Source organism: Phytophthora cinnamomi, assembly GCF_018691715.1.
Source record: "Phytophthora cinnamomi strain GKB4 chromosome Unknown Contig47, whole genome shotgun sequence".
Classification (NCBI taxonomy): domain Eukaryota; phylum Oomycota; class Peronosporomycetes; order Peronosporales; family Peronosporaceae; genus Phytophthora; species Phytophthora cinnamomi.
In genome coordinates this window covers 146,995-168,792 of record NW_027150980.1, presented here as the reverse complement: position 1 = coordinate 168,792, position 21,798 = coordinate 146,995, and the positions used below count along the sequence as shown (strand labels likewise).

At 56.2% G+C, this 21,798-nt stretch overlaps 5 protein-coding genes across 5 annotated transcripts; 3 read left to right on the top strand and 2 right to left on the bottom strand.

Annotated features, from left to right (window-relative positions):
- Positions 1-1,744: 1,744 nt before the first annotated feature.
- Positions 1,745-2,768, top strand: IUM83_15853 (putative ubiquitin carboxyl-terminal hydrolase; the record flags this gene model as incomplete). Its single annotated transcript, XM_067940695.1, has 2 exons — positions 1,745-1,775; positions 1,849-2,768. 2 exons carry the CDS (start codon positions 1,745-1,747, stop codon positions 2,766-2,768), a joined length of 951 nt encoding a protein of 316 aa, XP_067790321.1.
- Positions 2,769-2,991: 223 nt separating this feature from the next.
- IUM83_15852 (ubiquitin family protein) lies at positions 2,992-3,446 on the bottom strand (the record flags this gene model as incomplete). Its single annotated transcript, XM_067940694.1, has 4 exons — positions 2,992-3,076; positions 3,148-3,230; positions 3,305-3,352; positions 3,429-3,446. 4 exons carry the CDS (start codon positions 3,444-3,446, stop codon positions 2,992-2,994), a joined length of 234 nt encoding a protein of 77 aa, XP_067790322.1.
- Positions 3,447-3,750: 304 nt separating this feature from the next.
- Positions 3,751-4,741, top strand: IUM83_15851 (putative ADP-ribosylation factor-related protein; the record flags this gene model as incomplete). Its single annotated transcript, XM_067940693.1, has 6 exons — positions 3,751-3,843; positions 3,935-4,019; positions 4,085-4,140; positions 4,211-4,319; positions 4,417-4,579; positions 4,651-4,741. The coding sequence occupies 6 exons, from the start codon at positions 3,751-3,753 to the stop codon at positions 4,739-4,741; spliced, it is 597 nt and encodes a 198-aa protein (XP_067790323.1).
- A 323-nt stretch (positions 4,742-5,064) lies between these two features.
- Positions 5,065-7,424, bottom strand: IUM83_15850 (30S ribosomal protein S5; the record flags this gene model as incomplete). The annotated part of the gene is made up of 3 exons (XM_067940692.1): positions 5,065-6,022; positions 6,102-6,134; positions 6,823-7,424. 3 exons carry the CDS (start codon positions 7,422-7,424, stop codon positions 5,065-5,067), a joined length of 1,593 nt encoding a protein of 530 aa, XP_067790324.1.
- Positions 7,425-11,333: 3,909 nt separating this feature from the next.
- On the top strand, positions 11,334-11,794 carry IUM83_15849 (uncharacterized protein; the record flags this gene model as incomplete). The annotated part of the gene is made up of 2 exons (XM_067940691.1): positions 11,334-11,630; positions 11,702-11,794. 2 exons carry the CDS (start codon positions 11,334-11,336, stop codon positions 11,792-11,794), a joined length of 390 nt encoding a protein of 129 aa, XP_067790272.1.
- Between the last annotated feature and the right edge of the window lie 10,004 nt (positions 11,795-21,798).

The window sequence follows — 21,798 nt, the reverse complement described above, 5'->3', positions numbered from 1 at the left end:
CTTGCTGTGTGGGAGGCGAGTCGCGTTGTGAATGCTTGTGAGTGCTTGCGAGCAGCCAGCGGTGATACATGCAGGGTCCGCTTCAATTAGTCCGCTTGTGGGCGATTTGTTGGGCAAAGTCTCTGAATCGGCAGGTCGACGATTGAAGTGGTGATTGACGCGCGCGGACGAGAAACGCTCGTTGACACACCAACTCTCTCTATCTCCCTCCCTCTCTTGGAGCGACTGACCGGATGCATTGTAGTTACACAGACATTTGGTGAGGTAAGCGATTATCCGCGGATGTTGTGAAGTAAAACGCTCGCAAAAGCAAAAATCTGGTGAAATTACTTGGCGGGAAAATCTCAACGTACCACCAAACCAAACCGATACTGCCTCGTTCGTTCGGATACTGTCTCGTCCGTTCGGATGCAGACGTCCTATATGAAAACGTGGATAATTCGACTTTTATCCGCGAATCCAAGAAAAATAAGCCAACAAACAAAACGTTCCTACCCCACCACAGTCGAATCTACTACAAAACCACCTCCCGACCTTCGGAGTACGACATTATATACTTGTTAGGGCGGTGTATACTTGTTCGGGCGGTGATGCGTTCTACACCTCTCTCTACACTGCGCACAGCAGCACCACACACCGCACGTTTTAGAGGCAAAACATCATCGTGCTTCAAAAGAATTCATTTATTCGTTTTTTCGTTTGTTTGTTTGTTTTGTGTTTTTCGTTTTTTGAATTCAAAGCTCCATGCGCCAAGTCGGATGGAGACTGAAGAACCGGCCCGTGACGCGAGGAGGCTGACTGTAGTCGTAGTTGATTTTGGTGCCGACCACCTCCGATCGGACAACGATCGATCGTGACAGCAGCAGATGACGACGACTTAGCAGTAGTAGAGCCCGCCGAAAGACATGCCAAGACCGCAACTACCGCCGTACAGACCAGCACCGAACATGTTCCAGTAACCGAGCGGATAGGCCCAGCCAGGGTAGCCACCGCACATGAATCCGTAGCGGTAGGGGCCGTAGCCACCCCAGCCACCCCAGCCACCCCAGTTGCCCCAACCGCCGGAACCCCAGCCACCACCCATGCCCCAACCGTACTGCTCCTGCTTGTCTCCGTCATGCTTGTCGCTGACGCCTCCTTCTTTGACGGCAATTGCTGCTGCGGCACCGGCGGGCGGGTCGATCTTCTCGCTCGTGCCTGTGAGCGTGACGCCATCAGGCAATTCGGACGCTTGGAGCTTCTCGAGCGCTTCGGCGGCCGTCTTGACGGCAACAGGTTGCGCGGCGGCGGCAGGTTGGTCGGCGGCAGTGGCGACACCGAGGACGGCAAGCACGGCGACGACGAAGAGGCTGCACTTCATGGCTGTGGCTATGATTGTGACGCGATGCTGGGAAATGAGGTAGTTGTTCGTGGACCGATAGGTACTCGACTTGCTGTGTGGGAGGCGAGTCGCGTTGTGAATGCTTGTGAGTGCTTGCGAGCAGCCAGCGGTGATACATGCAGGGTCCGCTTCAATTAGTCCGCTTGTGGGCGATTTGTTGGGCAAAGTCTCTGAATCGGCAGGTCGACGATTGAAGTGGTGATTGCCGCGCCGGAACTTGAACAAGTTGAAGTTGTATCCTCCACTAGTGCCTACCTCACGTCTCAGTGTCACACTAACGGGGCCGAAACCCGTGAAACATCATTGTAATCCCCGTTGGAGTGACCTTCAGTGGGATATCCTTCCCACTGTAGCAAAGACAACATGTCCTGGTGCACCATCGAGTCGGACCCCGGTACGTACGCGCGCGCTCCGCCAGAGCGCCGCCTTGCGCCCTCCGCTAACTTCCTCTCTGATTGCTGCTGCAGGCGTGTTCACGGCGCTGATCGAGGACATCGGCGTGAAGGGCGTGCAGGTGGAGGAGCTGTACGCGCTGGACGAGCAGCAGTTCGCCGACCTGTCGCCCGTGTACGGCCTCGTGTTCCTCTTCAAGTACGAGGCCGCGCACGCGGAGAGCGCCGAGTCCCCCGCGCCCGCCGGCGAGCAGGACGGTCTGTTCTTCGCCAAGCAGGTGATCAGCAACGCCTGCGCCACGCAGGCCATCCTGTCCATCCTGCTCAACTGCCGGGACGTGGAGCTGGGCGAGACGCTGAGCGAGTTCAAGGCCTTCACGGGCGACTTCCCGCCGGACCTCAAGGGCCTGGCCATCTCCAACAGCGACCAGATCCGTCTGGCGCACAACTCGTTCGCGCGCGCCGAGCCCTTCGTCGTGGAGGAGCGCAAGGCCACGGAGGACGACGACGTGTACCACTTCGTGGCCTACGTGCCCGTGAACGGCAAGGTCTACGAGCTGGACGGCCTGCGCGAGGGCCCCATCTGTCTGGGGGACGTCCCGGACGAGGGCAGCCGCGACTCGTGGCTGCAGGTGGCGTGCCCCGTGATCCAGCAGCGGATCGAGAAGTACGCGGCCTCGGAGATCCGCTTCAACCTGCTGGCGCTGGTGCGCAACCGGATAGAGGCGTACGAGGAGCAGCTCCAGGCCATCGTCGAGGCTGGAGGCAGCGAGCAGCAGGCGGCGCAGATCCAGGCGGACCTGGCGTCCGAGCAGCAGAAGCGGGAGAACTGGGCGCTCGAGAACAAGCGCCGCAAGCACAACTACATCCCGTTCATCATCCAGCTGCTCAAGACGCTGGCCGAGAAGAAGCAGCTGGAGCCGCTCATCAAGCAGCAGCTCGACGCCCGAAACGCTGCTGCTGCCAACGCAGCGAAGCCCACCAGTGCGCAGTAAACGCACGTCTAAGACGAGCGAAGAAGAGTGATGACAGGCAAATCCAAAACCTAAAGGAGAAAAGAGAGCTTGGCGTGTTGAGCAGCAGCACTGGATGCTGCCCATTAGGGACTGGGATCTTTCAGGACTAGTGGAGACCTGCGCGTGTTACTCTAACTGCGTTTGGCCTCCGCCGACAGCTTTCAAAACGCTCCAAGTCCGTGGAGCCTTCTCTCTCGCTCGTCTAGCACCCGCCGCGCAGCTGCAGCACCATGTGGATGGTGCCGCCGGCAGCCACGTTGTAGTCCTGCAGCGTCTTGTCATCGGCTCTGCATTGCAGCAACAGTCAGTCAGTCCGTGCGTGTCAAGGCCCTGGGTGACGGGAGGAAGGTCGACGTACAGCTGCTTGCCGCTGTAGATGAGGCGGATCTGGTCCACCTGGATGCCCTCCTTCTCCTGCAGCGCCTGCTTCACGTGCAGGATCTGCACACACACACAGGGGGGACACGCAGCGTCAGCCCCGAGGATATCCCACTCAATCCATCCTCGCGCTGTACCGTGTTGTCCGGCTCAAAGTTGAACGTCTGCTTCCGGCCCGTGAGCGTCTACGCCAACAGCATTGGAGTTAGTGGTTACAATGGGGCCTGGGGCTCTGCTCTGCTCCTCGGCGCGTGTGCGCACCTTGATCTGGATCTGCATGGCGCTATATCGTCTGAGGCTTCCGACTCGAGTGTTTCGCTGCAAAAGTGGCAGTGAGGTCCTGGTCTTCTTTTCGCTAGTGGTCATAAGTCTATGAACGTTAATGTTGTGAAAAACAACTACGTAAATGTAAATATACTTTCTGGAAGCATAATATGGACTGTTCTGGAGCGTGTATTTACAAAAATGGCACTGGATTATGCCAAGTACGGTATTTATCGCTGCCACACAATCTTTACACAAACGCCTAAAGTCGCTTTTTCGTTTATCTCCACTTTAGCGCCGTCGTGACCGCTGCGCCGCCATGTTCTCGCTCTTCTGGGGGCTGTGGAACTATTTATTCTCCAAGGCGGAGCTGCACCTGCTGATCGTGGGGCTGGACGACGCGGGCAAAACGGTAGGTAAGTTGCGGCGCGTGCGGGTGCGGGCAGGCGGCGCGGAGCCAGCGGGCCTGAGTTCGGGATACTTACCGCCCTATCGCTGCGCAGACGCTGCTGGAGCAGCTTAAAGGCATCTTCGGCAAGAAGCCAGGCATCCCGCTGGACAAGATCCCGCCCACTGTGGGGCTCAACAGTACGTGGATCGAGCGCAGAAGGTGGGGGAGGGGATATTGCACCTCACGTCGTGCTGCTGATCAGTCGCTCGCGTGGACATCAAGCGGTCGAAGGTCATTTTCTGGGACCTCGGAGGGCAGGTGGGGGCTGCTGGATCCGGTGGATATCGGGCGGCAAAGGATCTGACGGAGCTGCTGTCTCTGGGTGCAGGAGCGTCTGCGAGCTATCTGGAACAAATACTACAGCGAGAGCCATGGCATCGTGTTCGTGATCGACTCGGCCAATGAAGGACGGTTCCAGGAAGCCAAGGAAACGCTGCGTACGTGTTGGCATTGTTTTTTATAATTATTTTTTCTGCTGCATTGTTGGGGTTGCAATTGGTTGACTCTGTGGCGGTGGGTTGTTTGCTTCTGCAGACGCTATGCTGTCGAACTCGGAGCTCTCCGGGGTGCCATTGCTGGTGTTGTCTAACAAGATGGACTTGGAGAACGCGCGGACGGTGAACCACATTTCTGGGATGCTAGAGTTGGAGGGTCATCAAGGCGCAGTGGCGAGCTACCCGATCTGTGCACTGACAAGGTGCGTCGAGGTCTCTCGGATCTTCAGCTCATGCAGGCCGAACGCTGCTAACATGAGTATTGTTCGTTCAGGGAGGGCATTGAAGGCGCGATGAACTGGCTGGTGGACGCTGTAAAAGCAAGCGACCGATATTACGAGAAGACAGCCACCGGCACGACGTGAGCACGATGGCCTGGATGACCTTCAACTGCGCTGTTTGCTGAAGCCTCAGTCGGCACGCAGAACGCAGCTTAATAGATGAAGCACCGCACGCGGACCCACACGAGCTTTAACTCTGGAAGCAATGCGCGTTCGTTCTAACCAAAGCACACAACACAACCCACAACGCCCACCGCTCGCTTTGTATCGTATCGTTTGCCTCGTTCATCCACCGCCTAACAACCACAAACGTTTGGCCTCAGCCACTCTCTATGCAACGGGCAATGCCCACCCTTTCGTTCCCTTAAATCCAGCATTCTCCTGTAGCGCTATGCAGCTTTCGGCGCCTACAGGTTGCGCTTGCGCGCCAGGGTGCTGAGCTCCACGAGCGAGTGGCCGGTTCGGAGAGCCATCTCCTCGGCCGTCTCGTGCTTGGCCAGCGCGTCGAACGTGGCCTTGACGACGGTGAAAGGGTTGCGCTGGCCGTGGGTCTTGGACACGATGTCCGTGATGCCGAAGCAGTCCAGTACACAGGCCACGGTGTCGCTGACCGTGAGGCCCTTGTCCTTGGGCGCCGGGCGCAGGAACAGCGTGCAGCTGTTCCACTTGCCGCGCACCTCGTGGTACAGCGTGCGGTCGTCGAAGCGGTCGATGTACGTGAAGCGCTTCATGGCGAGCTTGGTGCCGCGCTGGATGGCGATGGGCGGGGACGAGCCCTTGCCCACGGCGTAGCCGGCCACGCCGCGCATGTTGCCCACCACCACGAGCGCGCGGAAGTTGACGATCCGCTCCTGGGTCGTGACCTTCTGCACTTGGTCCACGTGCACGATCTGGCGCAGCAGACCCATGCGGCCGAGGTTGAGCTCGCCCTCGTCGTCGTCGTCGGCGAACTCCATCTCCTCGCCCTCCTTGTTCATGGCGCGCATGTCGCGCAGCACGCCGGCGTCGGGCGTCAGGTACTGGCCGGGCTGGTCCGGGTCCGCCAGCGTGAGCCCGTCCTTCTTGAACTCGTCCAGCAGGCGGCGGCGTAGCTTGCCGCGGTTCTCGGGCGCCACGGCCATGAAGCGGCTCTTCCTGGCGGCCTCGGGCATGATCTGGCGGCGCGGCTGCGAGTCCCTGCGGTCCTTGTCGATGATCTTGTCCACGCCCTCGTCGAAGTCCTCGTCCGAGAGGCGCCAGTCGTCCTCGGACGAGAAGCAGCGCGCCGCCTGTAGCTTGGCGGCGGCCTGGCGGCCCTGCTGGCGGGCGGCGGCGGCGCCCGAGCGGGCGGCGAAGCGCTGCAGCATCCTAGTCACGTCCACGAAGCTGCGCGCGCGTCAGTCGTCAGCGAGCGGGTGGGCTGCCTAGCCAGCACCAGGAGCATCACGAGCACCAGGAGCCTTACCTGGAAGAAACCCCGACGAATGAGTGGCCGAACCTGCGGCTCCCAGCTATTGCTCTTCAAGTGTAAGCTGCGCCCCCCGCAGCGGCACTAAGCTGTCCTGCTGTCAGGTGAAATCGTACTTCAAGAGGTGTATCGTAAAGATAGCGCCATATTTGAGGTACGAGTTTTCCAGGAGGGTACCGTTGTACTGGTACATCTCCTATTCCGATTCCTTTAGATTGCATGCAATACACATGTATCGACAGTCCCCAACTTGAGCAAGGCTCAACACCGTACCAAATACCAGTACCATGGTATATCAAATATATACCGAATATATGGTAATAGACATCCCAGCAGCCCCAGCTGGAAGTTGATCTGACAAGTACACATCAGAAGCATACAAAATCTAACACCAGACAGAAAACTCTATGTAATATCACAAACTTGCTTCCGTTTAGCGGACAAAACTTGAATTACCGAACTGCTATCAGACATTTTACGAGTCCAAAAATCCCTTCCAAACCAAATCGACTGGACCACATAGGAAAAATGTTCTCTGTAGGAGGCGACGCCTTTTAAAAGTCCTTCCGTAAAAAGGTGCTACTACCTATGCAGTCCATGACGGAGCCGATTCCGGAATACTGATATTGCCAGTATTTGTTGCAAGACGAATGCAACGCGAATTGCTACTGTATTGATTCACAGAAGTGTATCTATTGGTCGAACTAAGAGCGACTACCTTGTTGGTAGTGAAGGCTGTTGTCCTGCGCTGTTTCTCTTGAGGAACACGTTGTAGTGATTCATAACCAGTTTAACCTCAGGGTTAGCTTTGGCATAGTCGTCCACACCAAACAGATTGCGGAGTATCTGGGGCGGCTGTGGGTGTTCTCTCTTCGACCAGTTCGTGAACAACTCCTTCTGGTACTTTCTGGCGTTTTCAAACATAATATTTGACGTGGGAATTGACTTGGCGCCCGCAAGCACAATAGCAAAAGCCGTCTCGCCGAAACCGTCCCTTAATACCGTGAACGAGTCCTTTGCCGCACGACGAAAGCGGACATTGAATTGCTCGAGATACTCGTTCAGCGTCACCAACGCTCGGCTGTCCATAGATTTGATCCCCATGCCACCGATTTTCAGAAGCTCGAAAACGTCGTCGCCGGATTTTCTGTTGTTCAGCCAACCATCAAATTGTTGCCTCTGTAACGACGTCGCGATATGCGCAGTGCTACCTGACTCCCTCGCCATTGCGAGAGCTTTCGCCACCACGTCTTCTCCGTAGTGCGCCGCGAGCGTCCTGACCAATGACACTTCGATGTTTGGGTACTTCTTGCTGAACATGTCCAAATACCTGACCAGAGTGTCCCAGTGTTTATTAACAAGAGCGTCGCCCACTCCCCCGTTGAGCCCGAGTTTAACCAAGACGGCACTCGGAAATTCGCCCTTGCCAAGCCAACGATTCAATTTCCAAGTCAATATCAGATCGGAGAGCACTCCTCTCTCCTCGTTTCTCTCGTCTGGTACTTCCCTCAGCATCCTCTTGACACCAGGGATATCTTTGTCGTTGTCAGCATTCGACAAGGTGGTAGCTTGAAAGTCGTTCGCGATAGTCTTAGAGACTGTAGACGTCGAGGCGCTATTGGCGCATGTCAAGAAAGCAACAGCAACCAAGACTGCAATACAGTTGAGTCCCATCGTTGGCAGGGACTTGCTGGGGCTTGGACGCGCTGGGGACCAGCAAGCAAATTGCGAAATTACGATTCTTCGGGATACAGTGCCACCAGCCGCCCCCCTCCCCCCCATGTGGTTGTTGTAGTAATGCAGTACAGCACCTGTGCGACACACTTCAACAGAAGGTTAGCACAAGTTGTGTAATACAGTATTAATAGGTGTATATACAATATGAGCTGTACGGTGTACGCTCACACTGTGACATGTACAGTACTGGTACATGTACTCAATTGCAGTATTGTAGGTACACTGTACAGTTCGATGATGCAACTTTTGGCGCAATCGAGATCGATTTTGTGATGTGCTGAACTACATACATGTACAGTTCACCCTCGGTGAATAGTACATGTATTCACTACTAGCCGATCGCCGCCGCTTCGCGGCGGTGTGTGTGTGGTTAGTCATAGGCGGTTACGCTCGCTGTTCCAGCTCGCTCCACAATTTGTCATAGCCCCCTCCGCTTCGCTCCAGCGGGTGTACAGTTCGGCTTAACCCGTTACGCTCGCTGTGCCAGCTCGCTCCACTACTCGTCATACCGTTCGTTGCAACCCGTGACGCTCGCTGTTCCAGCTCGCTCCACTATTTGGCCCCAACCCGTTACGCTCGCTGTGCCAGCTCGCTCCACTATTGAATATACCCTTCGACCTAACCCGTTCCGCTCGCTGTGCCAGCTCGCTTCACTACTGAGCACATCGTTCGTTGCAACCCGTTACGCTCGCCGTTCCAGCTCGCTTCACTACTTGCCATACCATTCATCGTAATCCGTTACGCTCGCTGTGCCAGCTCGCTCCACTACTCGCCATACCGTTCGTCACAACCCGTTACGCTCGCTGTGCCAGCTCGCTCCTCTACTTGCGATACCGTTCGTCCCAACCCGTTACGCTCGCTGTTCCAGCTCGCTTCACTACTTGCCATACCGTTCGTCCCAACTCCGTTACTCTCGCTGTACCAGCTCGCTCCACTACTTGGTCTACTGGTCGTCTTAACCTGTTCCGCTCGCTGTTCCAGCTCGCTCCACTACTTGGCATACCGTTTGTCACAGCCCGTTACGCTCGCTGTGCCAGCTCGCTCCACTACTTCACTTCCTGTTGGTCACAACCCGTTACACTCGTTGTTCCAGCTCGCTCCACTTCTTGACCTACCGTTCGTCGTACCCCGTTACTCTCGCTGTGCCAGCTCGCTCCACTACTGAATATACCGTTCATCCCAACCCGTTCCGCTCACTGTTCCAGCTCGCTTCACTACTTAGCCTACTGTTTGCCTCAACTCGTTACGCTCGCTGTGCCAGCTCCCTCCACTACTCAACATACAGTTCGTTGCAACCCGTTACGCTCGCTGTTCCAGTTCGCTCCATTACTTGCCATACCGTTGCTCGCAACCCGTTACGCACTCTGTGACCGCTCGCTCCTCTGCTGAACATACCGTTCGTTGCAACCCGTTGCCTACTGTTCGTCCCAACCCGTTACGCTCGCTGTGCCAGCTCGCTCCACTACTTGATTTCCTGTTGGTCACAACCCGTTACGCTCGCTGTGCCAGCTCGCATCACCACGTTGCCTACTTTTCGTCCCAGCCCGTTCCGCTCGCTGTGCCAGCTCACTTCACTACTTGCCATACCGTTCGTCCTAACCCGTCACGTTCGCTTTGACAGCTCGCTCTACTACTGAACATACCGTTCGTCTCAACCCGTTCCGCTCGCTGTGCCAGCTCGCTCCACTACTTGACTTCCTGTTCGTCCCAACCCGTTACGCTCGCTGTGCCAGCTCACTCCACTTCTTGGCCTACTTTTCGTCACAACCCGTTACGCTCGCTGTTCCAGCTCGCTCCACTACTACGCGGTCGCGCTCGGTGCTTGAAGGTCCGGTGTACTTGAAGGTTCGGCGTGCTTGAAGGTCCTGCAAGTCGCGTTTGAAGGTCCTGACTCACCCCTGTCCAGCGCACGTCTTGTATTTCGCGCGCTGTATCGCGAAATGTGTGTGGCACCCCGAATAGAAATATATTCTAACAGAGAGGGTTTCGGCCAATCACAGAGCAGTAATAATATATTATGTATTTAGCTCACGCCCAGAAGGTCGTCCTCTATTTACTTTATAGCGCTATCGCGCACATGTACAGGTTGCTATGTCGCGCACGCAGCGCACCGTCGTCGCTGTGCGGCGCTCGCGTCCTGTGGGGCTTGCTGTAGCGCCCGACGTCCGAGCGCTTCCTCGCTCCGCCGCGCGCGGAATTCAAAAAAGGAAATGTGAGCGCTGAGGCAAAATCGGCCAATCACAGCGCGTTATAATTATCACGCATGGCTATGCGTTGTAATTTCGGGCAAAGATAAGCCAGTCGGGATGATGGTGAGATGCCATAGGGCAGGCTACTAATGCGCTAATGCAGGGCGGTAGGACGATGCTCTATGGCAGGCTGATGCCCCAAGGGCGGAATACGACGGACACCAGACAAACACACCGGAGACTCGGTTAGTTGTAGTAGATTAATACCTGTACTGCACAAAAATATGGCAAAGATAGATCCTTTGAGAAGGCGACATGCTGGACGCGATGATGAACACTGTATTAACAGGCGATCCAGTTAAGAAGAGGGAAGAAGGGCCCAAAATGGGGAAAATCGTCGAGCCAAGTAATTGCGGTCTTTATTTTCAGGTCGTGAAACTAGCATCATCAGATAGATCGATATTTCAAACCTATAAGTATGCTGTCTTTATTCACGTGAACGCAGCCCACATCCTAGCATGAGCGCTCGAAAACAGCGCCTCCACCTGGTTGCCCTTGGTTCGGAAAACGAGGAGGTAGAGTGGTCTGCATTGCCCCATCTCTCCACAATGTGTCCCCATCTCTCCACAATGTGTAGCTTCGTCTCCACAAGGACGGCAAGACGGCGGTGGGTTCGTGGCAGGGTGAGAACAATTTGTCCATCGCGCAGTACCACTATCAAATGTCTCATACCTCCAAATCCCTACAAATGCTTCAAACAGCGCTAGTATCGGCATGCTGTTTGCATGCCTTGCCATGGCACAAGCAGCTACGAAAGCCGGGCTTGATTCATTCGTCATTAGAAACTCTAGTTATGTTCCGACTAAAATTTCATTGAAATAGGACAATTTCCGCATTTAATGTTTTGTTTAGTTTCCCCCAATAAAGTCCCCCTCTTAACTGGATCGCCTGTTAATAATACTCTACAGTAGCTGAACCTCGGAGTGAAGTGCAATGGCAGAGCCAGAGCAGCGCGAGTGAACCGTGCACGAGAAAATATCGTAAACACCATATGATCTCTAATAAACACAATATGTATCAGATATGGCTACTGTACCAGTTTAGTGGTACAACTACTTAGCAAGGGTATTGATAAATAAAGGGGCTCCCTCAGCCACTTGTTGGGGTGCAGGACAGTTGGTCGGGGAATGACCAGCACTTCGTGATTTCCCCGCCAGCCCCAAGCATCTCCTCCTCTCCCTCCGCCCACCGCAGGGTCAGTTTTGTAACACTGGTAGCACTTGTTGGTCAAGAACCGACGACCATGGCCCCTGCGACGCGCAAGAACGACCACGACGCACCAGCCGTGGAAGGGGAAAGACAAGCGGAACTAGAGGCACAGCTCGCACTGCTGCGAGCCGAAATTGTGACCCTACAGGCCAAGAAGCACGGGCCGCGCCCGCCGATGACCGAGTCGAAGCCTCGAGTCCCAAGCGGTCTGCCCAAGTTCAAGGGGAAGCGCGACGAGGACGTACGCCAGTGGCTCTTCCAAGTGGAGACGCTGTACCGCATCACGGCCACGACCCGACGGACAGCAACGACACGCTGCGGGCAATCGCTGGTACCGCGATGGAAGAACCTGCATTGGGATGGTTCCTGTTTTGGGCCTCTCGAACGCCAGCGGAGGAGCAGACATGGGGACGGTTTACCCACGATGCCCTCGCGCACTTTGAAGTGTCAACCTACCAAGCAGTGCTCCGGCAGAAGCTTCGTCAACTCCGTTAGACCGGCGACATTGAAGAGTACAACAGGAAGTACTCGGCGCTGATCTTCAGCGTTGAGAATATGAGCGAAGTGTGTGGCGAAGCGGGTGAGCGCCTTTTGCCGCCCAGGTGTATAGCACGATGCCACGGGGCCGCCCGTCCGGAGAATTACTCCTCCTTCCGGATTTCCCAATGGGGTCAGACTCCGAAAGCAGCACTAGGTGCTCCAAACGGAGGTGGTGTGTGACCTTGTGAATCCCTGTAGGTGTCGTTTATCTTCGATAGAACGAACTTCACCTGGTGAGTTGTCTTCACAATGATAAGGTTTTGGGTGTAGAGCGCTTACGTTACTTCAAACGTAGGTCTCCACGACTGGGGTTGAGATCACAAGCAGATCCTTCCAGCCAAACCTTCAAAATCAGAGAGTTAATATGCAAATATACTAATATACAGCCGCTACTTATTCTTTGGGGAGCCCTTGAGCGGGGGGCCCGTACACCGGTCTACTGGAGTTTCTTCCGGACCACCGGTCGAGTCCGAAAGCACCCTTCACTCACGCGCACTAGCTCCCGCAAGGAGATATGTCGTGTAGGAACACGCGCTAAATTATATATGGCACACTTTCCCCACCACCAACACCCACCGAGTCACCGAAGACTCAATGGGCTTGTTAGGGTTAGAACCTGAAGGCCCAGGAACTTTCCCTTGCACCGGGTTGATGTTTCCCCTGTGTACCGAGCTTCCGCTAGTCGATCGACGGAAGACTCAGCGTCACTAGCCACGAGCAAAGGCTAGCACGCTCTCACACACAAAATATACCTCGCAGGCCCTCAGAAGGAAGGGTCCCGGCCTGTTACGGCGTGATACGAGGGTGCCGGAGCTATACTCCGGCGGGAAGAAATCAATGGAGTGCGCTCTCGCTCCTCCAGTTCCTGGCGACGACTCGTCGCTACCAATACACCGGCCACTACTCTCTTGGCCCTGCCAGGGATGAACACACGCTACACTAGTAGATGTGCCCACCGACAGTCATAATCCTACCTACCAGGTTTACCTTGAGCTGCAGGTCGTTCACTGCAGGCACCGGTGTCGCCCTTGCGTGGTTGGGAGGAAAAACTGTTCTGTTATTGTTGCCCGAAGGCTTATCTGGTCTTCTCTTAAGTTTCCTATCGATCAATACAAATATCAAGTGTAAACGCGTCCGTTTTTGGATCGCCAGCTGTAACTCACGACTCTTCGGCGCTTTCTCTGCGACGTGGCGGCGTTACCGACGACTCAAACGGCCGTTGAAACGCCACCGACGACTCGGGACAGGCGCCGATGACTCATAGGTTCGGGTCTTGCCAGTAGGTTCGCACCGTACTTAGCGGGCTGCAACCGCACGCGCTTGACTTGGGACCGTCGACGAGTCATCGTCACCGGCCTATTTAGGCCAATCAGCGATCAGGGCGTTTGGTCCAATGACTGGCGATGGGTTATGACTTGCCAGTTGGCGCTGACGCCTCGAGTCTTCTTCGCCCCTTGTCTCGGCTTTGGGTTTTGGCTTCGGCTTCATTTCCCAATACCACAACTGCCCCCACCGCGACTCGAGCCGCGTGCTGGTGAGCGTCGGGGTGCTCCTGTGCCATGGTTGGTTCTTCGCGCGCTGCCCAGTCCGCCGTGAACTCGGCCCTCAGGGCTCTCGGTGTATCTCGGTCTTCGCTCCAGGTAAGCCGTCTTCTTCTTGTTCTCTTGCCGTCTTCACTCCTAACCCGGATCTTGGTATCTTGGTCAGTCTTCGCCAGGTCGAGGAAGCTCGCTTGGTGCTGGTAGTTCGCCTGCTGCTCCTGCTCCCTCGCAGTCGGCGGTGTCTAAGGATGAGAGCGCTGCTGAGTCGACGGCCAGTTCGGCCACGGTGAGTTTCCTGCCGTCTTCTCGCTTTCTGTCAATTTCACGCGAGGTGCTGATGCTTGGCGGCTTTGTGCGTCTGCTTCCCAGATTGTCCTGTCATCACCGGAGTTGGGCGCACTCGCTGTTGGCGATGCGCCGAGCCAAGCTTCGCTGGACGCTTCCGCTGAGTCGTCCGCGTCTCTGGCCACCTCTCCGGCTGCTCCTTCGGTACGTCTCGTTGACTGGCACCTTGATCTTGAGCTGCTCTCGCTTACCTTCACGGTTACTGCCTTCGTTTCTTGTCATTCAAGATATTTCCCTGGTTGATGTGCCTGTTGGTAGTGCTGCCGGCGACTCAGTTGCGATCCAGTCGTCGGAGCTAGCTGCTCGGTGCTCTACTTCGAGCGCTGAGGCCAGTCGTTCCACCACCGACGCCTCGCTGATCACGGTGTCGCGTGAGGCCCTTGAGCAAATCGTCATGGAAGCCAGTGCTGAGGCGTCGGAGCGCGTGATCGTGGTGTTGGGTCCTCGGCTGGATCTCATCGGTCGTCTCAATGTCACTCTGCACCAGGGTCCCAACATTCGTGGGGACCGCCACGTGGGCTCTCGCTTGACCGCTGCTCGCTCGCTAGAAGACGTGGTGGCGGCGGCTCAGCCCAACTTGGGAGTCCACGATGACATCAATCTGGATTTGGCCGTGATGCGAGGCCAGTTGCACTCTGCTGAAGCTGCGCGTGCTGCCGCCGAAAACTCGGCGATGAAGGAGTCGTTCAAGCACGAGAACACCATGGTGTTCCTCAAGCAAGCGCGCGCGGAACTCGAGCACTCCAGGAAAGACGTCAAGCGTCTGCGGGTCCTGGAGGCTCACTACCTCCAGGAGATGGAGGGTCTTCGTGGAGCCGTGGATGCGCACACCGAGACGGCCGCCCGCTTGGAGAACCGCGTTAGAGTTGCTGACGACGAGTGCAAGCGCATGGCTCTCCAGCTCACTCGCGAGCAGACGGTGTTCAAGGCTGCCGTGGCGTCGTCGACTGCACAGAGCAAGCGTCTTCACGATCTTCTGGCTCGCTTGGATGCCGGCGATGACTCGTCGTCGACTCGCCTCCAGCGCCGAAATGAAGACCTTCAAGAGCAGGTGAAGCGGCTCACGCGCGCCAACAGGACTCTTCGGGCGCATGTCAAGTTTGAAGACATGGATCCAGACGTCCTCGTGCTGATCTCTGAAGGTTCGTACTGGTCGTTGTGTTGCTGGATGTGCTGGCTTGTGTTCTGATTCTGGCGATGACTCATGCTTTACAGGTTTGTCGACTGGCGAGTTGAACTGGGACCTGCTGGACATTAGCCACGAGACTCGGCGGGTCCTCAAGGACATGCTGGCCAATGCGGATCCGTCTCGAACCGAGGATGCCATTGCCGTTGACTTGGCCCACGCTGCTTTCCTGGAATCGGACTCTCATGTTGAGTTGTCGTCGGAGGAGCGGTCGGCTGAGGCGAACAAGACAACGCCGGGAACTCGTGCTGCCGATATCGAAGCGGACCGGGCTGTACGCGCTGCGCAGATTGGTTGCTCACGCAAGCGTTACTCGCAAAGGGAAGCCGGTTCTCATCATGTTCGGGGTCGGGCAAGCTCTGTTTCTCGTTCGGCGTTGCAAAAGCGGGTCCGTTCCTCGTCACTCCGTCGCAGTCCGTCCGCCAGTCGCCCGGGCAAGAGACCTCGCCGCCCCGCCGAAGACTCAGCTTCCGCTGTCCGTGGCTCTCGTACGTCTTCTCCCCGTCGAGGTGGTAGCCATGAGTCTTCGGTGACAGCTCCTGGTGATTCTCGGGCTCCTTCTCAAGATGGTGAGCGCTTGGAATTGGAGGTGGAGGTTGTTGTCGAGTCTTCCGGAAGTGTTCCTCCGGCCGCAGAGTCTCCGCCCGCGTTGGCAGTGCAAGCCCCGAGTGCTTCCGGGGCTTCGTCGTCCAAGGGCAAGTCGAGGCGGAAACCCAAGGGGCGATGGGCTCGTTCTCAGCGATCTACTGGTCCGCCCGCTCGTGTCGCCTTCTCCGGGGCCGCTGCCAAGTCTTCGTCGGACAGCTCACCCGTTGTTCCTTCCCGCAAGCCATCTCGTGTGTGCTGGAGTCATCGGATGAAGATGCTGTTTCGTCGAGCACTATTTCTCCTCCTTCCGAGCAAATTAACGTTGATTCTGGCGCTTCTCTCGAGTGGTTTCCGGACACTGGTTCGGAGGCGGAGAATTTGGTCGTTGGATCAGTGATTGAGTTATCGGTGGGCGTCCCTCAATCCTCTTCTCTCTTGGAGCTCCCAGGTTCCGAGTCGTCGGGAGCTATCTCAGGTGCTGGTGTGGAGCCTAAGAAAACACTCACACGAGTCACCGTCGACAACCCCATCGTTCTTCCGTTCTACGCCAGTCTGCGTTTTCCGGAAGCAGCCGAGTCGTCGCCACTTCGTCGTCCACCCCTGGGTCAGATTCCAGCCCCCGGCGTCATCCGGTGGTACCGTCGCCGGCGCGGGGTCAGTTACCCCTCGTCTGATTTTCCAAAGCAAGTGGCCAAGTGGGCTGTGCCGTACATCGAGCCGCCTTTTACGCGTCCTGGGGCTCTCAAGTGCTGGACCCAGATGCTGAATGCTCGGTTGCCTGCACCGGTGCCCCGGGATCTCCGAATTATTTCCAGTCCTGAAGGCATCGCGGCATTCGCGGACTACAAAAACTCTTATCATCCGTGGCAGAAGCTTCGCCGGCGACTCCCGTCTCAAGCGTGTCTTTTTGACACTTCAGAGTTTGATCCCGACCCCAAGGTATCCCAGCGGGCTTCGCCGATGACTCGAGTGATGGGGTACTGGAGCAATTTTCGTGGGAGCAGCGACTCGGACAACGTCGACCTTGGTTTCTCGCTTTGGGAGCGTGATCACTGGATCCTTCCGAACGCAGTGGAGACTACGTTCTCCGCAGTTGTCGCTGACTTGGACATGATGGACTGGACTGCCGCGCGGAAGACTCGGACGAGGAAGGACTTGGATACTTTGAAAGCCGCCTGGTCGAGGTACGTGGTCGAGCGCAACAAACGCAGTGACCGTCTCCGCGCCAAGGTGGTCCCGTACATCTGGAAGTGGGGCAGCAGCCAAGATCCGGGTTTCTCGGAGGTGAAGCCCGAGTTCATGCTTGAGCCGACCATGCCCGGGTATTCTCTGGAGTATTTGCCTTGGGAGCCCAAGACTGTCGACTGGTTGAGCGAGGTCGCTGCCCTGGATGCTGCGGAGCCTTGGCGGAACGGCTGGATCGATGTGCCGGAGCAGCACCCCTACAACACCACGTTCGTCCCATGCAACCCGTCGGCTCTGTGGTGAAGCAGACCGCGAGATGAGAAGTGATGAGCAAGGCGCGCCAGAGGACCGTTGCCCAGAGTGAAAGAACGCGACCTGTACAGAATCTTCTGCGGAAAGGGTGAACGACACCTCATATGTCAAGGCTGAGTCGGAGCTGTCATTCAGGTCTTTCGGACTACATCACTTTAGTGACACCCCGCTTGAGTGACACCGTCTCAGGTCTAGGACTACCCCGTCCTAGGAATCCCTGAGACGCGGTCTGGAGGACCCCGTCTCAGAGATCAAGCGTCATAAATCAGGGCATGGGTCATCGAAGTAGGGTTAGGCATGGAACCGTAGCTTAGCAATCTTCAAGTAGTCAGTCGGTAGCATAGGATAGGTGTAAGGCTCAGTCCCGAATCTTCTTTGTGCCGCTCAAGTGGATTTCTCCCTTGCGGTCCAAGGCTTCCGAGTGCCGGTAAGCAGAGCCGCCTCGATAACGCGGCCCCCCGTCCCTCGGTCGTCGGTGTACTCACCCTCAGACCCGTGCCCAACAGGAGGGACACGTTAAACGATACCGCTCAAGCACGCCCGATAACGCGTCGCTGAAGGCGAAGACCCGTGCCGGCCCCGATAACGCCGCACAAAAACCGCGTCGGCCCCGATAATGCCACGCACCCCAAGGACGCGACACATCGATAACTGCACGCGTTCAAGGGCAAGAAAGGAGAAAAGACGGATCAAGGACAAGACCGTCCCAGTAAGGGAGACTTCACGCTCCAAGCTCGAGCTACTCGTTACCCTATCCTGAGATACGCTACTCAAGTCCCGGGGAAATACCCGACGCGCCCACCGACAGCGGACGCGACGGGTTTGTGCGAGGACGACTTTGCAGATTTCTGCGAGGGCGCTACTCCACAGCTCCGCTCTTTGTCCCGGCTGGTTCTTCGCGCGTCGATGTTGGTCGTCGAGTTGTTCCAAGTTCGTCGCTGCAGCCGGGTGAATTGAGCTCAGAATGGGTGCGCCGAGTTTGGTGATGCTCGCGTTCCTGCTGCGTCTGAGTCTTCGCCGACTGCTGCGTCTGTTCCGGGAGGACCAGCTCTGGATGCTGCTGGTGGCTCCGATGACTCGAGCTTGCTTGGTGTCTTGGCTCGGGCAGCTGTTGCCTCCGATCCTGATTGAGTTGAAGTCGGGTTCAAGCGAGTCGTCGGCAGCGTCTTCTATCCATTTGGTTTTCGTTTCCAATTCCGCTTCTGAGTTGCCGTTGAGTTTAGCTGTCCGTCTTGGTAGCGTTTAATTTTCAAATGCAAAAAGGTAGTACTGCAGTAGCTGTTTTCGTCTGTGGTCTTGGGCTGCGTTGCCCCAAGTACAGGTCTTCATGGCGGTGACTCATAGCCATCTAGTCTTCGTCGGCGACTTGAACCATCTGCAGGCGCTGTTCACTTCGTTTTCGCCGTAGGTAATCATAGAGGAGCCCTCCACAAGAAAGGTTAGCGGCTGGCTCCCACGTTGGTTCATCGTAGCCGACCCATTTGACTCTAAACTCGCGCACTGCTCTTTCAGTTCCCGTTGACAACGGCACACGGTCGTCGAGGATGTCTTCAACTTCATACTCTCCTGCCACGTGATCTGGCTCCCAACTATCTTCGGGGAGCAGTTCTTCGTCAAAGTCTAGTCGCGTGTCGTCGACGAGTCCGGGCGCGAGGCGAGTCTTCGGTCGATCTCCAAACTCATCAACCAGCTTTAGTCGGGAGATATGGACGACTGGGTAAAATCGGTATCCACTGCGGTCCTGCAACTCGAGTTCGAAGGCATAGTCTTCGATCTTCTTTTTTTTCCGGAAGGGTCCATGCCACTGGTGTGCCAGTTTCTTGGTAAGGCCGGGCTTGACTCTCTCCATGTACAACCAGACCCTGCTGCCGACATCGATCGGGACCGGCAGCATTGATTTTTGGCCTGCAATCGGCTCAATTCCGCCAGTCTTCGGTGGACCCACCCTGTCCCGAGAGACATGTCCCCCCTGTCCCACAAACGGGTGGTGTGGGGCACCCGCCGACGTCTCGCGAGTCGTCGGTGGCAAATGCGTACTTGGTTTGGGCGACAGGTGATTTGGGACGGGGGTGTCTTGTCCCGTAGACGGTTGGTCTTGTGCCGCCGCCGACGACTCGTGATCCCGAGTCTTCGCCAGTATTGTCTTCTCCTTCCTACTGAGTTTGGCGTTGTGTTCCCGGGCTCTGCGAGTCTTCTCGGTGGCCTGGTATTCCTTGCCATTTCCATAGCAATCTGCTGTTGTCTGTTGACTTCGCGGCGCCACGCCAGTGCGTCTGACTGCTTTGGCGTGCCGTGTCGGAGCGAGGATGACATGGCTTTCAGCGTTGACTGGGCATCCCACCCGTGCACCAAGTAGAATGGTGTTTCCTTCCGAGTCGTGTCTTGTGAGTTGTTGATGGCGAAGACTAAGCGCTCCACGATCTCGTCCCAGTCTTGTTGGAGCGGGTCTTCGGCGTATCCCTTGACGGATTGCATTACAGTCTTGACTGACCGTTCTTGCTGTCCGTTGGCTTGCGGCCGGTAGCTCAGCGTTGCTCGGGACCTTGACTGCATCATTTCTGCAAACGCTTGGAACACTTCGCTCATGAACCGTGGGTCGCGGTCATGACGGATGAGTGATGGCGCACCGAATCGTCGGTATATGCATTCTTCGAATGATTGTGCCACCTTGAGTACGCTCGTATCCGCCATGGCTTTCGCAATGATGAAACCCGTAAAGGAACATTGGAAGAGTAGCAGGGCTATGTTGCCCCTCCGAGTCTTCGGCAGTGGTATCACAAAGTCCATAGACACTATCTGGAAAGGCCGTTCCGCCAGCACGTTGCCAGGAGAGTATCCCTTCAGTTGGGGGCGGCTCTTGCTGGTGCTGCAATCGGGGCACGATCTCGCGTGCTTCTCCACGTCGGTGTAGAGTCCCAACCAATAGTAATCTCGCTTGAATCGCGGGTAGGTTCTCACCACACCCTGATGGCCGCCTTCCAGCGAGTCATGGCAATTCTGGAGCACTTCTTGAATCATCGTGGTGGGTACCACCAGACGCAACGAGATCTCCTCTTGCGACTCAGCGTCATGCCGACGACTCGTTCCCATGTAGTGTAGCAAATTGTCCTCCGACAACACGAACTTATCTGCGATTTTCCATGCATCTCTGGCGGCTCGGTATCCAAGTTTCTCCACATCTCCGCGTAACAGGGTCTTCAGGTTAGCCCATGGCAATTCTTCGTCCTGAGCGGCAGCTATTCGTCGTCGTCTTTCTTCTTGGACTTCCACAGGATCAATGTCTTGTCGTTAGGAGCTGCTGGTGGATCTTGGGTCGTTTCCGGGGGTTGAATTTCAGGAGGTTTCCGGTTAGGTCGAGTCTTCGGCGGTGGCTTCGGCTTATCGTGTGTGAATCGGACATGTTTTTTCTTGCTCTTGGTCTGCGCCCGAGTCATCGCCAGTAGCATTCCAGGTTCTGGACGTACGAAATCAGCAAATGTCTTGCGTTTCACGGTCGAGACGCCGCTCAGAGTTTGAATAGAGCCTCCTGGAACCAGGTTTTGTGCTTCTGCTCCTTGCAGCGGCGACTCGTAGATCACTTCTTGTATCCGATTGAGTCCGGCCAACTCTGCTTTCCGGGTTTCACTCAGAATGACCTTGGAAACTTTTGACTCCAAGGCTTCTGTTGCCAACGAGTCCGCGGCAGCATTGTATTCGCGTACCACGTGCAGGTATTTGACTGACCGCAACCGTGCTGTGATCTCCTTGTGATGATTCAGCTGTGCCATCAGTGATTCCTTCCGGCAAGCTATCACCCCTAGGGATTGCTGGATCGCGAGTCTCGAGTCTCCCACGACCACTAAGTCTTCGGCGCCGTGTTCGCTCGCGGCGAGAACGCCGTTGTTCATGCCGGTGTACTCGGCGATATTGACCGTGGTTTTCTCGAGGTAAGCGTTCGCTGCAATAACTATTTTCCACTCCGGAAGGCTCCACACGATCCATGAACAACTGCCGTAACCACCGTACTTCTCAGTCTTCGCTGACACATCGAACGAGACCACAAAGCCTGTATGAGTCGTCGGTAGGCGTGCATAAAGCACATTTGGGTCCATGCGAGTCGTCGGTGAGCCCTTAGTCGGCGGGGCAACCAGTTCCAGTGAGTCATCGAGATCCACGAAGTTGGTTACCGTCGACTGGAGCAACTGGGTGAAGGCACAGTCCTTCTCCTTGACTCGTTGGACGATCAGGTGCCACAGGGAGAGCAATACCGCGAATTGTACAGCTCTCCCAAAGAGTGACTTCGACTTGGTAATCCACTCCAAGGTGGAGAAGCGAGTGTAAACTCGTATTGTCCGTCCCGCCAACTGAGTGTAGCAAGTCTTCAGCAGTAGCAACAGTGCTAGCACCTCTTTCTCCGCCGCATGATAGTTCATCTCGGCCTCCTTCAATACACGTCCGCAGAAGCGAACAGGGTGCAACTTGTCATCATGCAGCTGTAGCAGCGTGGAGCTTAATGCCCACTCGTTTGCGAACAGCATGATGTGCACGTCCTTGGTGCGGACGAAGTGGCGGAGTATCGGTGCTGCCGCAACCTTGTCTTGGAGAGCTTGGAAACTCCGGCGGGCAACTGTAAGGTCACCCTCCGGCGCGAAATCGTCTTCCTTCAGCTGGTACAGCGCCGCGCCGTAGACAGCGAAGTCTTGGATGAAGCGGTTGTAATAATTCAGCGCACCTACGAAAGACTGCATTCCCTTCTTCGTTCGTGGGAAAGACAGCTTAGTGATCGCGTCCAGCTTCTTCGGATCGGGCCGAATGCCGTCTTT